This window comes from Sinocyclocheilus anshuiensis, unplaced genomic scaffold (assembly GCF_001515605.1).
Source record: "Sinocyclocheilus anshuiensis isolate Anshui unplaced genomic scaffold, SAMN03320099.WGS_v1.1 scaffold222, whole genome shotgun sequence".
Classification (NCBI taxonomy): domain Eukaryota; kingdom Metazoa; phylum Chordata; class Actinopteri; order Cypriniformes; family Cyprinidae; genus Sinocyclocheilus; species Sinocyclocheilus anshuiensis.
In genome coordinates, this window is record NW_015542408.1 from 3,850,299 (window position 1) to 3,867,106 (window position 16,808).

Below are 16,808 nucleotides of genomic sequence, written 5' to 3' on the forward strand. Positions count from 1 at the left end.
GCTGAATTTTCAGCATCATTACTCCAGTCTTCAGTGTCACATGATCATTCAGAAATCATTGTAATATGCTGATTTGCTGCTTTCTTATTATTATCAATGTTGAAAACAGTTGTGCTGCTTAATATTTTTGTGGAAACTGATGCATTTTTGTTCAGGATCCTTTGATGAATAATAAGTTAGATATAAGAAAGCATAACATTCCTGACGCCTTAAATGCCGTCTAGGTAGGAAGCTCACTAGGTTTTGAAACAGAGCTTCTATTTATAGAGATAACAAATCTTCAGATTTCCATCTCAGGATACAACAGGTTCTGTAAGTAAAACAATTGTTAACTAATGACTGAAGTTGGCATGCGGTTCCTGTCATCTCTCCTCTCCCTGACAGGAAATGTCCAGGAGAGGAGAGATGACAGGATTCAACCTGTCACCCTGGGGTTTTAATATCATGAAGGCACACTATTAAAGGGAAGACAGTTATTAATGAAAGAAGTGAAATTGGCAGCCAACCACTCTGAACCGTCTGACCAGAGAAGGTTAAAATACAATATAGTCTAATTTTAGACGACTCCACACCCCCCTAGCAAGTAAAGAACTTAATGCTTTTTATTCAGGGGAAGATGGACATTTTTATGATGACATTTTAAAGGGTGACCATACCTGTTACTCATAACGAAGTGTCTCACTATCTCTCCTTTTACACATATTTCAGGCTTTTATTGGCATCAGGGATCTGGACACACATTCCAGCAGCTCCAGCCGTGAGATTTTACACAACCCAGAAAATGGATAAACTCTTCACCTGCCAAAACTGAGGTTCAATTAAACTGCAGTAATATGGGATGGAATTATCCTAAACGCTTCTAAAGTTTCTGGGGCAATCTCAAACCACTGACCCTTTCTGACATAGTAAACAACTATCACTAGCACACAAATAACATGTCAGTGAACAATCACAGCAAAACGTTACAATGACTAACAGCCCCTTAACTACAGTAAAATCGCTGTCACACATACAACCATGAGTGTAAGTGGTTTAATACAATATGTTACTTTAATATGACAAATATTCAGAGCCATTACACTCAAAAATACAAATTATTATTTTTTTATTTTCTCACATGCACAAAAAATGTAACGTATACAAAAATGGTTACCATTACTTCTTCCAATTTTTGTATGTCTAGTTTTCACATGCATATGCAGACGTGCACATTTTTTTCTGCAAATGTAAAGTTGAATAATAATAATAATAATAATAATAAATGCTAATATTAATGTTGCTGTTGTTGTTGTTAATATTTTAATCTTTTTGCACAGATTATTTATAGAGATTATTATTAAAATAAATACTATTAATTTAAATAATAATAATCTATAATAATAATAGTTAATATTTTATGATTATTATTATTGTTGTTGTTAATGTTTTCATTATTATGTATAGACTATTATAGAGATTATTGTTAAAATACATAAATATTATTTATTTATAACAATTTCTATAAATAATAATAATAATAAAAATAATCTATAAATAATGATAATAATAATGATTGTTGTTGTTGTTGTTAATATTTTTTGCATATATTATTGATAGAGATTATTATTACAATACATAAATGAATACTATTCATTTAAATAACAATCCATAAATAACAATAATAATAACAACAATTACTATTATTTTTATGATTATTATTAGTGTTGTTGTTAATATTTTTATTATTAGTTATATTTGATAATATATAGAGATTCGTTTTTAAATAAATATGATTTAATTATAATAATCTCTATAAATATTATTATTATTTATAGACAATAATAATATATACGTAATAATACTACTAATAATTATTATTATTATTATAAGTATTATTAATAATTATTTAAAATAATAATAAATATTATTATTACAATTATTTTTTATTATTATTATTATTTATAATAAAACTAGATTGTTACTTTTTCTATGATGAAAGGTATTCACACACCTTCCACGATCCAAACTATAAAATCAAGTTCCGGCTCACATTATTTCACATTAAATACACTATTTTACAAAAATATGTCAGATTACAGAAGTAAAACAGGCTGCAAAAGCCATTTGATGCTGTGTTTAAGTTCAGCTGCACTGTGAACGCTGGTGAGATGTAGAGAGGTGTAGATCTCAGCTCTCCCGCTGATGCCTTTCAACCACTCTGTGATCACGCCACGTCACGCCAGTTAGCCAATTCACGCTTCAAAAGTGGTCCGAAAAGAACTAGATACATGTAATCATTCTCCTTTCTCTTCCTAAACACTCCTCCCTTTTAGTGCAATGGCAGAGTCCATTATAAATCACACTTACCAATATTTCCAATCATCGTATTATTATTTTCTCCAGACTTCCCCTGAGAAATCAATGTGAGCCTTTTGGGCTGCGTGTCATTTGATCAAAAGAGAAAGCCAGCCTTATTTCCCCTCCTCATCATTTAGCCCTGTGTATATTTAGAGCTTTTCCTCACTTATGTTTGTCACTCAGCAGGTGGATGTAATCAGCTCCGCTACCTGTGTTTTGACACGTCTTGATTAATACTCCAAGCTGTTTCTCAGGATTTTAACTCAAATAATTATTTCATATAGATTTTCAGTCAGGGGATTTGATGTGTGCTTTTTGCCCTGTATTTATTAAAGGAGCACGGCTCAAGTGAAACAGGTTATTTTTAGAGAGCGCTCTGCAGTTTGACTAAGCAGTTTCATTTCTGTGTATATGCTAAACACTCAGACTACCTGACCTGATGCCGTCATGTACTCTAGTTTAAGCGTGTATTATGGTTTAGTGAAAGCTGCACTGAAAATGCAAAGTGTTAGCACAGTTTATGATGGCTAATGAACAGCTGCAGGCTTACAGGTGTTATGCTAGTTACTGATAAGTAGTGGCTGACCAGTGGCTGGCTTTTCAATGGCTGAAGCCGATTTCCAATGGCTGCGGAATTTTCAGATCATGCAATTATGCCATTCTGTTGAACGGATGTAAAAACAGTAAAATGTGTAAAATGGAGCTGAGAGCATTAAGTTCGTTTTGCAAAGCAACGTCAAAAAGCAAAAAAAAAACAAAAAATGCACTTTTTTTTTTCACTAGCAGTATCTGCTAACAGTGATCTGAACATGTGGTAAAACAGGCCAACAGTCCATTGCATTTGCTAAGATGACAAACTCTAGATAGAAAACTCCAGACAGACATGCAGCTCTTCATATTCATACTCACCTTGAAGTGCTGCAGCTGTTTGGTGGCCTGCGGGTCGTGTTGTGGGTCATCAGCGTCTTGAGTGCTGCTCTCACATTGTTGTGCTTCTGGTCTGAGATTCAGATTAAAGATGAAGAGCTCGGTTTCTCTCAGCCAGCTCTTTAACTCCTTTATCCGGCTCTCCAGCTGGGTCACCATCCTATTGGTGTCAGGAGACAGAAGTTCTCGCTGACTCCGCTGGCCCACACTGGGCTCCACATGCTCCGCCAGGGTTTTCTGATTGGACACAAACAGAGATGTCAAACATAAGAGTCTATAAACACAAACATGGACAGAATATCTCAATTTACCATAGTTTTACTACAGTAACACCAACTGTCATGAAAATGGCATTTTGGTGAAAATAGTGTAGATTCAGGCTCATCTTCTAGGGATCTTTAAAGAACAGCATGGCATTGCTATGATACAAAAATAAAAATAAAATATTTAATATTATTTAAATATAAAATATTACACAATATAAAATGAAAAGCAATAAAACTAAATAACACAAAAAATAAATAATAAAAAATAAAAAAACAATAAAGCAAAAAAGTAATACAATTAAATATTAATTCAATATTAAACAATATAAAATAAAAATGTAGAAAACAACAAAACAAAAAATAAAATAAAATATAACATCAAATATTAATTGAAAAAAAAAACGTATTATTTAAATATAAAATATTACACAATATAAACTAAAAATATGAAAAGCAATAAAACTAAATAACACACACAAAAAAAATAATAATAATTAATTAAATAAAAACAATAAATCAAAAAAGTAATACAATTAAATATTAATTAAATATTAAACAATATAAAATAAAACTTTAGAAAACAACAAAACTTAACAACACAAAAAATGTAATATAACATCAAATATTAATTGAAATAAAAAATAAAACAAAATAGAATAAAATAATAAAATAAAATAAAATAAAATGAAAGTGGGGAGTGCTTACAACTAGTAACAGTTTTTATAGAAATCACAGTCACATTTACATATTCATGATTTGAGGTCCATTGTTTTTCCTATGGTCTTTTCACAAACAAATTTAAACTATGATAAATATTCATAAATGTGGATCCACAAAACATACAAACACATTAAAGACCAAATGCATTCATACATCAGGCTAACTTAAATGTATGGAACTGCTTTACACATAGTGATTAACCTGTTATTTGTGTTTAATTAAAAAGTGAGATGTGGTGATGACTGCTGTTTCCACATGGCTGCTGCGCGCCTGAAGTGTCTGATAACAGGTTTCAGGTGATGAGACTGAAAGGGTTAAAATCTCATCGCACAAAATGGCATTTTAGAGCAACATTCAAATGTTTGTTGAATAGCAAACAATCAGCTGCAAAAAACACACCAATGATTTTAGAAATGGGCTCCGCTGAACAATTTTCCCCGACTGACAGCAAGAGAAGCGAGAACCATGCTGAGCTGCAGTCTGCCTGTGCGTGTGTGTGTGTGTTTGTGCCCCTCTGTTTGTTTGTGTGTATGCCCACCTGCCTGGCAATCGCACTTCTTAGAGACAGGTTGAACCTTGTATACTGAGATGGCAATTGCAAGCACAATACACACCATTATCCAATTAATACACACACTGGCTGCTGTAATTGTCCTTTCCTTTATGTGATCCGTGTGTTGAGAAGCTGGAATGGAAACAGATGTGATTATGACGCAGCAATGAAGTGGCTATTTCATCCGGCCTGAGCTTCTCCCCCATGATCGGCCTTTATTAACACATCTGTGTTCCTCTCCTGTCAGCACAGTGTTAATAGCAAAGAAAACAGAAGGCTGGACATTTTAGCTTTAATGTGAAAATGGGTTCTTCTGGCCGAAAACAAATGTTGAGGTTTTCTGCTGGGCTGACTGAGGCAAAATCAGATCTCATAGTGATTTTATGAGACATTAGTGTGTGAAAAAGTGCTGCTTTTGACACAAAACAGAGTGAAATGCTTGTCTTTAGTTTAAAGAGATACACACAGTTCAAGTCAACATGACATTTATTTAAAAAATCATTAAAATTGAATAACCTTCCCCGGCTCTACTACTACTTTCCTTTTAGGCTGACAGCACCAATCCCTCTTTTTAACCCCTCGAACTACCATTCTTATGACACTTTTTTACCATTAAATCAGTTCCTGAAGGATAAAATTGCACCCTATGGATTTAGGCTCTTGTTTTTCGAAAGAAATTAACACTTTTATTTAGTAAGAATGAATTAAATAGTTAAAAACTGACAATTAAGACATTTATAATGTTCAAATGCTTTGAACTTTCTTTTTATGAAAAAAAAAAAAATCCTGAAAACAACATATCACATTTGCTACAAAAATATGAAGCAGCACAACCGTTTTCAAAACTCATAATAATAAGAAATGTTTGTTGAGCAGCAATTCAGCAGATTAGAATGATTTCTGAAGGATCATGTGACACTGAAGACTGGAGTAACACAAATAAATTACATTTTAAAATATATTAAAATAGAAAACAGTTCTTTAAAACTGTAATAATATTTCACAGTATTACTGCTTTTACTGTATTTTTGATCAAATAATGCAGCCTTGGTGAGCCTAAAAGACTTCTTTCAAAAACATTAAAAATGTTATCAACCTTAAACTCTTGAACAGTATTGAACATTTTGTTTTTTAACTTGAAAATACATAATATTTTAGATTTAGGTTGCACATGCTGTTTCATCATGTTGCCTTTTACCAGTTTAGATAATATTCTAATGCATTTCAATAGGTAATAGAATGAAAAACAGGATTTTTTTTCATGCATATTTAAACTGCATACTGAATTACTTCAGCAGACATAAAGGGAACAAATGTAATATTTACTAAACAATTAAAAAAAAAAGATGGATTATGCAGACATATACTATGATGATAACAAAAAAAAATGAATGGAAAATTATGGGGGGAAAATCTATTTGGATATAACTACCCATATTTACATATTAAGACCCATTTTATATTCAGCAACTTATTCTCCCTAATGAATGACATCATAATACTAATCGCAATTTATATAAAATTCATACAGTAAAGTTACAGTAAAATAAACAATCTATTTAATTCTGTTTAATTAAGAGAAAATGTTAAAGAAAAGTGATACATAAGTTTGCAAAAGTCCAGTTTAATGGACAGAGAACAGAATCTCTCTATTGCCGCTGTTTATCGCTCTCTCTCTCTCTCTCTCTCTCCTTTTATTTCGCTGTCCTTTCCACTCTTCTGAATACAGATGATTTGATGGGCATCAATGGAATCCAGATCCAGCCATTGTTTTCTCTGAGTAACAAATGTCTCGGTGGGAGGTGAAGTCAATGCCCTTGGAGGGTCACACGGCAAAAAAACAGGAATTTATTGCCACTTTATTTTGTTCGGGAACAGTTTGCAATCATAAATTCTTCATAAGCAGAATACTTCAGAGAATGGTCTGTCTTCATAAATATATACGACAGGGGACATCAATTTCATTTAATTCACAATTTGTGTCAGCACAGCAGATGCCAATGGCTGACTTGATAGGCTTGTTTAATATGCAATTGAGACGGCATAATGCGCGGTGCAGGGAGCAGCGGCGCTCAGACTGAACTCTCCGCACCGCTGATGCTTTATTCCTGTCGCACACGCCCTAACGAGACGCCACTCACGCCAGTCAGAACATTTGCCGCTGAATAGTCCTCTTCTCGATAATTCTAATTAATGCTTGATTGCGACAGGGAGGCAAGATGCGATTTGTTTGACACTTTGAAACTCTCCGAAAAAATTCATGTTTCAGTTCAAAGGCTGTTTTGCCAATCTTGAGGAGCATTGCAGATGCATATCCACGTGGGTGTATGCGTTTACTCTTTATTAGTGAAGATAAATTATTTAATATCACCCCACTGTGAAGAGTTGTGGAGCTTCACCGTTATAAAAGTGTAAAAATGCTCCTAAAAGTAAGAAGCTGGTCATTTATGATCATCAGCTGGTCTAAGATGGTTTAGGAGGTTGATCAGTTTTACTATAACTCAATTAGAGCTCATAGTGTGAAGATTTTAGTAACGTTTTTGAAAGAAATTGGCAAGGCTGCATTTATTTGATTAGCAAAAACTGTAATACTGTGAAATATTATTACAATTTAAAATGACTCTTTTCTATTTTAATATATTTTGAAATATAATTTATTTTTGTGATGGTAAAGCTGAATTTCAGCATCATTACTCCAGTCTCCAGTGTCACATGGTCCTTCAGAAATCATTTTAATATGCTGATTTGCTTTTTCAAAAAACACTTCTTATTGATATCAAACAGTTGTGCTGCTTAATATTTTTGTGAAAACCATGATTCATTTGTTTTTCAGGATTCTTTGATGAATAGAAAGTTCAAGAGAACAGCATATATTTGAAATTTAAATATTTTGCATCATTATAAAACTGTTTATTTTTTTCACCAACGACGAGACGATAACGAACTAAAACGCTTTTTGAATGATAAAAACTATGACGAAAATGTATTGACATTTTCGTCAACGAATTAAAACGAGACGAAAATGTTAGGGAGGGACGATTTAGGAAGAGATTCATTCAGAACGAATCTGCTGCATAGTTTTTTCAGGATTCTTTGATGAATAGAAAGTTCAAGAGAACAGCATTTATTTTAAATAGAAATCATTTATTGACATTATAAATGTCATAATGTCCTTGCTAAATAAAATAATAATTTATTAAAAAAAATCTTTCTGACCCCCCAGTCTCTTCAACATTTGTAACTACAACAAAGATCATTGGAGAAATTACTATTTCAGTCTTTCTACTTCAAAATTCCACTCAAATTTCATTTAATTCAATGTGTTGCTTAAAGTTACTTTGTAATCGTTTCTGAAATGTACTAACAATGTACTAATGAAAATTGTTTTTAGACCAAATGTATTTTTTTCAGTGTATGAATGCAAGTCGCTTTGCATAAACGTGCTGAATGAGCTGTGTCTTATCCAGCAAGGAAGTAGTTTGTACAAGTAAATGGCTTAAAAATAGAAGAAACGTTAACATAAAGCAGAGAGAAATTTTGATGGTAGTTCAAAAGAGCATTAAAAACAGGGTAACTTTGACATATTTCAATTTGAAGTAAAGGAAGCTTTCAAACAAAAGTGTTTTAAGATGCATTTTCGTAGCATTTTTATTCTGACAATGCCTTCCCAACTTTTTCTTGCATTCTCTGTGTCTCTTTCTCCTCCAAATCTTCCCAACCCGCCCGTTTCCTCTCATCTCGGCAGGGAGCTCTGGATCAAGGAGAGATCAGTCTCAAGGTGTGACACTCACCTGTGTCAGAGCAGCGCTGACTTTGAGAGCCGACTGTTCAGGAAGCACGTCTTTCCACAAAGGGACCCCTGACTGATGTGATGCTCTGTGTTTTTAATAGCGATTTCCCAAACAGGACTCAAGAGTTTCGTAACTCCTTTATTGTATTTGATAAAACATGTTCATATAGTAGGCTGAACAGAGAGAGACCAACCTCGAGTTGATCCCATTTGCTGCGGAGGGCCGTCAGCCGCTGGTCAAAGTCCACAGGAAGTTCAGTCCCGCTCCTCTTCAGAGATTCAGACCAGCCCAGAAGCTGCATCTTCCTAGGAAGCCACAAGGACATCTCCACACTGTTCCCCTGCAGAAGCACATAAAGCAGTCAGAGGGTGAGAAAAGCATGCATATCAATCTTAGGATAGGCTTTTGCTGTTTTATTACAGCAAGGACACGAAACACATATGTACAGTGTTTTCTCAGCCCTTTGAATAGTTGGGCTTAATTTTGTACAATTAAAACACAATCCTTTTAGAGAAGATCTGCATATTTAGTACAAAAGTTCGGGGTTGGTAACATTTTTTTAATGTTTTTTTTCTCTTAATGTCTCTTAAGCTCACCAAGGCTGCATTTATTTGATCAAAAATACAGTAATATGAAATACTATTACAGTTTAAAATAACACTTTTCTATTTTCATTTATCTTACAATGAAATTCATTCCTGTGATGCAAAGCTAATTTTCAGCATCATTACTCCAGTCTTCAGTGTCACATGATGCTTCAGAAATCATTCTAATTTCATAAACATTTCTCATTATTATCAATGTTGAAAGCAGTGATACATTTTATTTTTTTTACACGACAACGGTGTAGTCAAAAACGGAAATGTTTTTCCCTTGCGTTTTTAAAAAGGTTCACGTATACACGACAATGTTTTCAATACGATTCGTGTTTACACATATCCGCAAAAACGGCCAAAAACGCTGTATTACATATGGCAGGCCAGTAGTTGGCGCTGTCACCTTGTTAGTAAACAGTACCTGTAGGGAAGTGACGATTATATGTTGTATATGATGCGTCTCTGCTGTTGGTTGTAATATTGGTGAAGTAAATCCACACTTTGCTGAAGAAGCATTAGCAAACTCTTGAGCAGCAACAACAGCACCATATATTCCGCCATTGTCTACGTTTACATGCAACCAAATAATCCGTTTGTCATCGAATTGATGGATCCGATCGGATTGAGCTCGATCGGAATGAAATTTCGATCGGATTGAGCTGAACAGAGAGAGACCAACCTCGAGTTGATCCCATTTGCTGCGGAGGGCCGTCAGCCGCTGGTCAAAGTCCACAGGAAGTTCAGTCCCGCTCCTCTTCAGAGATTCAGACCAGCCCAGAAGCTGCATCTTCCTAGGAAGCCACAAGGACATCTCCACACTGTTCCCCTGCAGAAGCACATAAAGCAGTCAGAGGGTGAGAAAAGCATGCATATCAATCTTAGGATAGGCTTTTGCTGTTTTATTACAGCAAGGACACGAAACACATATGTACAGTGTTTTCTCAGCCCTTTGAATAGTTGGGCTTAATTTTGTACAATTAAAACACAATCCTTTTAGAGAAGATCTGCATATTTAGTACAAAAGTTCGGGGTTGGTAACATTTTTTTAATGTTTTTTTTCTCTTAATGTCTCTTAAGCTCACCAAGGCTGCATTTATTTGATCAAAAATACAGTAATATGAAATACTATTACAGTTTAAAATAACACTTTTCTATTTTCATTTATCTTACAATGAAATTCATTCCTGTGATGCAAAGCTAATTTTCAGCATCATTACTCCAGTCTTCAGTGTCACATGATGCTTCAGAAATCATTCTAATTTCATAAACATTTCTCATTATTATCAATGTTGAAAGCAGTGATACATTTTATTTTTTTTACACGACAACGGTGTAGTCAAAAACGGAAATGTTTTTCCCTTGCGTTTTTAAAAAGGTTCACGTATACACGACAATGTTTTCAATACGATTCGTGTTTACACATATCCGCAAAAACGGCCAAAAACGCTGTATTACATATGGCAGGCCAGTAGTTGGCGCTGTCACCTTGTTAGTAAACAGTACCTGTAGGGAAGTGACGATTATATGTTGTATATGATGCGTCTCTGCTGTTGGTTGTAATATTGGTGAAGTAAATCCACACTTTGCTGAAGAAGCATTAGCAAACTCTTGAGCAGCAACAACAGCACCATATATTCCGCCATTGTCTACGTTTACATGCAACCAAATAATCCGTTTGTCATCGAATTGATGGATCCGATCGGATTGAGCTCGATCGGAATGAAATTTCGATCGGATTGAGCTCGATCGGAATGAAATTTCGATCGGATTGAAGGGGGTGGTTTATTCCTTTTCTAATATGATTGAGAGTGCATATAAACACTCGATCGGATTGAACTCCGAAACTGAAAGGTCTGCACATGTGCAATGGCGCAGAAATAGAGTAATGATGTATGGCGAGCAGAACGAGCGGTGCTTCCTTTTGAATAAAATGTTGTATAAATGCATGTCCTGTCATTATAAAACTCTCCTTTCACTCGGCAACTGTGAAGTGGAGCAGGACAACCTCCCACCAGTCCTTTTTTTTTGTGGATTCTCATCCACAGGCAACCCGTTTTGGGCACGGGGAGGGGCATTTTTACTGCGTGATAAATATGAGCAGCTCGGCACAGCGGTTTATATGTATATTTATCCATAAATGGATACATATTAATTCTGCTGTTAAAAACAAATGCGCTTGTCACATAAACGCGCACATCAACCCGATCACTTTATTTAGCGTTCATGTAAACACTACATTCAGATTCATCAATCAGAATGAATTCAGTCCGATTGAACCAAAAATTGTGCATGTAAACGTAGCCATTGTTGTGTATGTTTGTTCGCGCTTGCCTTTAAAATCGACACATACTACGCATGTCTACATACCTAACACGTATTACGCACGCGCATGACGTCACCGTTTTCAAAGATTCCCGTTTTGGGGTTTTACACGGAAACGACAACGGTGCCGTTTTCAAAAACTTGCACTTTAAAACCCATTTTCAAAAATATGCGTTTTCAGTCCCCAAAACGCCGTTGTCGTGTAAACGAACAGGCAAAACGCATAAAAAGTTTCCCGTTTTTGGCTGAAAACGTTGTCGTGTAAAGGGCCCCTTAGATGAACAGAAAGTTCAAAGGAACAGCATTTATCTAAAATAGAAATCTTTTGTAACATTAGAAAAGCCGTTACTCTCACTTTTGTTCAATTTAATGCATCCTTGCTGAATAAAAGTATTAATTAGCACTTTTAAGCATTAATTGTACAGCAGTGTATATCAATAAATCTTAATCCAATTTACTGAAAAGTATGATTTTAATAATTTCTCCTATCAAAAAATACCTACCTTCATTTTACAGTAAACATTTTAATTAAGCATTTAAAAGAAAAGTAAACAAATGGGAAACATTTTCTATTTAAATATATTGAATAAATATTTCAAATATAGGTTAACAACTCACAATTGTGTAAAATATGGGTCCAGTATAAGTACACAGTAAAGTGTCTTCCTGTCTACTCGGCAATTAGATTTTTTTTTAGCGTTTTTTTATTGTAACATTTAGGTGAAAAGTAAGTAAATGTTTTTTATATTTATATAATTAAACAAGGAATATCAATAGTATCCAGAACTGTAATGTAACATCCATTACCATGAACACAAATCAAATCCTAAGATTTTGTACTTCAATTTCTTTTCTTCTAAATCCTTTATATTTGTTCCCACAGACTTGCGACTTCTCATTTGTCACCTCAGGAGGATAGTGGGCATGTATGATAGCAATTTTCACCCCTTCAGCTCACGTCTAACGGGATACTGACTGTATTAGGTCACTCCGACACTAGCTGAGCAGAATTGTGACATTTCTGTTTGAAAGCTGGACTAACATACAGTAAAAGATGAAAGTGATGCTATTCGACACCTTTTTTCAGTTAATTTCGCTCTTCATCCCTTCCCCTCTCTCTCTCTGTCTGTCTCTCCCACCATTTCATTTTCTGCATCAATAGCTGCTTGATTCTAGTTTTCGGATGTCATTTATCATTATGGCGGATGTGCATTTAAATATTTAAATGTGCTGTTTTTCCCCCCATTCCTCGCTGTCATCCGGCCAGCGTTCATTTTTCATTGTCATTTGTTTTGATGGAGATGGTATCACACATCTTTTAAATCATTCAGCCCTTTCAGTTTTTAATAGTGGCCGCGAAACTAAAGACGCTCCTCTTTAAAGTAAAGGGGATTACACTATTTGTTTGTTGACAGCAAATATTGATTTTAAGTCCTCTCATTGGTTTAAGAAATGGCAGGTTATTGATGGAGAACGCAGACGGAGGGAAGAGATAGCCTGAGTAATTAGAATGCCGGAGCGATGAGAAGTTGAAGCATCATGCTAACCTTAGCTACGTGCATGGCTGACTTTTGGCCCTTGAGTCACTTTCACCGTTGCAACCTAGATAGGGTGATTTGCATACTTAACCCAAGGAGCTCGGGCTCGAAAACTTTATAGTCAACTGTGTAATTGACGGTGAAGAAAAACATATTCCAGGGCCAAAGGATGCCACCGAGGTGGAGGTGTGACGGAAATACATGATTCTGTCATTGCTCCATTAACCCTGATGAGCAAAACCTGATGAAAGTTTGTTTTTAAAAGCAGGTTATCAGTGCACAACAGGACACGCTCGCACACACTTAAACTTCATTATAGTAGAGAAGATAAACTACATTTTTAAAATCAAACCAAAATAAGCCATCCACTTCTATGTCTAAGTACATTTTGTCCTTTTGGTTTATTTTATTTATTAATTAAAAAAATATATATATATATTATTGGGTCACACTTTATTTTAAGATCCAATTCTTGCCATTTACAAACCATTAATTACGAATTTTGCTTCAGTAAACTCCTAATTTGCTGCTTATTAATAGTTAGTAAGGTAGCTGTTAAGTTTATGTATTGGGTAGGATTGGGGATGTAGAATATGGTCATGCAGAATATGCACTAATAAACAGCCAATATGTTAATAATAGGCATGCTAATAAGCAACTAGTTAATAGTGAGAATACACAGTGAAACTGACTCAAATTTTGTTAATGACAAATGTGAACATGACTTATTAACTAAATGAAAGGCCTATAGTGTTCATTTTTAGTCTTTTTTGTTTTTATTCATAGTTTTTGTTTTTTGACAAAAACATTTTTTTAATTCATTACAATAACTACATTATTCTGAAGAAAATGATCAAATCATAGCAAACATACAACCCACTTTAAGGTTTATAAACATCATGGTAACTTCAGAATTTGTCCATATATTCTGACATAACTACATATTCCGCCCATATTTTGACATTCAATTTATATATTATACACACACATACATAATATTACTCGCAATATCATACAGATTCAGAGTAAAATTGGCTAAATTCATGTGAATCATGTGAATATGACATTGATTAAATCAAAAGCTCAGTGTTCATTTTTACAGTTTTTTTTTATTTTAGTCATAGTTTTTATCTTTTAGCAAAATATCTTTAAAATTGTGTAAATACTTATAGTATTCCCTCATTTTAATAATTTCTACTCCTAATAAAAATGGCATCTAATTTTTATTTACAAAAATAACAAAAAGTGCCAAAACAAAGTACAAATACACACCAAATATTCAACATTTTTCCAAATTAATTAAAACACATCTCAACATTAAACATTGTCCTGAACCCATTCATCATCCACCACATGAAAATCTTTCTGATTATTTAAAAGAAGGAAAAAAAGCATGTTTCTCCTCAACAAGTTGTATAACTTGAGTTATGAGCTGAAGTCAAATATTTACATTTAGGGACATCACTAGTCTTAAACATTAGTATAACATCAATGTCCCTCAAGATCCCATGATGAAAACAGGCAGCTTTACTAACACTCATTTAACACTAAGGCACTGCAATAGTGAGCAAAGATAGCAGCAAAATAGATGAAATATCAACAAGCCCTTGTAAGTTTAATTTATTTCACATATTAATGAACGTGAGTCTGGAAATGTCAGCAAAAACGCAGTCACACATGAACACACTTAATGCGGTTTCGCAGATTCATCTTATCCATTAAATTAAAAGTTCGTTCAGGCTCCGTAACTTGTTGAGACAACAGAAGTGAGACTCCATGAACTGAGGCAGGGACGGGGCGTATTCAAATCATTTTATGCTAACGTTCACACGTCAGAAGCCAGGCGGCGGCAAAAATGAGAAGGCCCTCCCGACGGGCCTTCATCTCGATGACGGATTCTGCACTGTCCCTAAATCAAAAAGGAAGTAATAACATCTTTCTTTTGCCCTGAAATTAATCTGCGAAGGGCAAAAAAAAAAAAAAGTCCATTCTGGGTTTCTGCGATTATCCACCGAAGCTGCCGTATTAGATGTTTAGCACGAAGGAAAGGGAATCCATTTGAGAAAAAACTGAATATGCATCAGCCACATAAAAACCTACACTGGGAGCTGATGAGTTACAAATTGACTCAGAGGTACAAAATATGGAATTTGATATGCTTTCGTGATTCAGAGCTGAATGAAGCTGGGAAAACTGATAATTACTTAATCAGTTTGAGGCCTTTTCATATCTTGCCAGCATCCTTGATGTCTGTAATTCGCTCTAGACGGCTGCTCGGGGAGGGAGGCGCAGAGGAAGCAGTGGAGAGGGGAGGAAGACCGCGCAGAAGAGGCCCATTGATGGAAACCCAGCACAGCTGAGGAGCGCCAGCCAAGCTCTCAAAAATGTGTGAGCGCCGGGCTTGAAAGACCAGGAAGTAAAAAGCTACATATTTACTTTAAAAGGAGGAGAAAACGCTTCCTTACTGTTTATGCATAATAGACGCTGCTTTTCCTCCATCGTGAAAAATCACTTTGCGCCGAAAAAAGAAGGTGGGGGGGGGATCTGTTCAAACCGGCCGGGAACAAAAGTCCTTGAAACACTGTTAATTGTCACCATGGCGACTAGAAGAATAAGCCATTTTACAGCTGGTATAGAAGGCTCGTATTGAGTCAAGCGCTTTTATTTTTTTCCGCCCGGCTCTCTTCTCTCTGGTTAAGAACAAGGTGGGCAGTCACGATGGGGTCAGCGAGGGACCCAGGAGAGTTTCCACCGGCCTTTCCAGACCTCGGCTGGCAGGAGGTTCCTTCAACAAATGCACTTCACATTGTCAAAATGCATCGAGTGGCAACAAATTGCACAGACAATGCCATCGTTCACGACGACAAGAAAAGGTTGAGCATTAGAAAGAAAAATGTTAGTTACAATACCGCATAGACGTCAGCCCGTGGGACTCCCTTTCTCACCGACATAATAGCATGCAATCTGCAAAACAATATGGAGCATAAAACGACTCCGAATATTTACTCTCACCTCCCCTTCTAGCTAAAGACTGTGCATTACGCAGGTTTCTATAGTGGTAATGAGGGATTCAAAAAATCCAATGAACAAAGAAAAGCCTGGTCAGTCCAACTGATGGTGTACAAATGGTAAGACTGAGCAGCCAGGTCTTTAGCCCTGAAGATTTATACAGAAAGAGCTCTGAACAGGCCTATATGGACTCTCCTTATGGCTCTCTGATTGTATCTCACAAAGAAAATACCAGGTCATAATTCAGGTCCATATTTCCACCTATAAATTACATAATATATAAAAGGAGTATTTAAAATAAATGTAAACAATTAAAAATGAAAATAATATATAATTAATATATTAGAAAATATATTAATCTATTAATATTATTATATACTACATTATTTTATAATTTAAAATAATATAGTATATTTGATCATTTATGTTTTATCATATATTTATATATATATATATATATATATATATCACAATTTATCATATATTAAAAAAAAATTCTGTGTGAAAAACACTTACAAATTCATTAAAAATGTTTCAAATAAGTAAATTAATACATTTTCAAAAACATCACATGTAATTATGTTCTTTCCGTACATGCTTTTTTGGTCTATTATTAGTACTATTGCACTATTCTTCATTTTTTTGCGATATACGACAATGAGATTTGAGTGGCGATTTGTGCTTTATTACTAAATTAAAAATTCATTCAATTAAAAAGATAATTAAATCTTAAATAGAACGAAAATGCT

General features: G+C 34.7%; 1 protein-coding gene across 1 annotated transcript in view; it reads right to left on the reverse strand.

Moving 5' to 3' along the window:
- LOC107693080 (A-kinase anchor protein 6-like) overlaps nt 1-16,808 on the reverse strand; it is a 68,593-nt gene that overhangs the window by 19,485 nt on the left and 32,300 nt on the right. Inside the window, exons 4-5 of the mRNA XM_016492324.1 lie at nt 9,870-10,016; nt 3,247-3,501 (exon numbers count right to left, since the gene is read on the reverse strand). Of these exons, the coding sequence (XP_016347810.1) occupies nt 3,247-3,501; nt 9,870-10,016 (402 nt within the window). The remainder of the gene's footprint in view (nt 1-3,246; nt 3,502-9,869; nt 10,017-16,808) is intronic.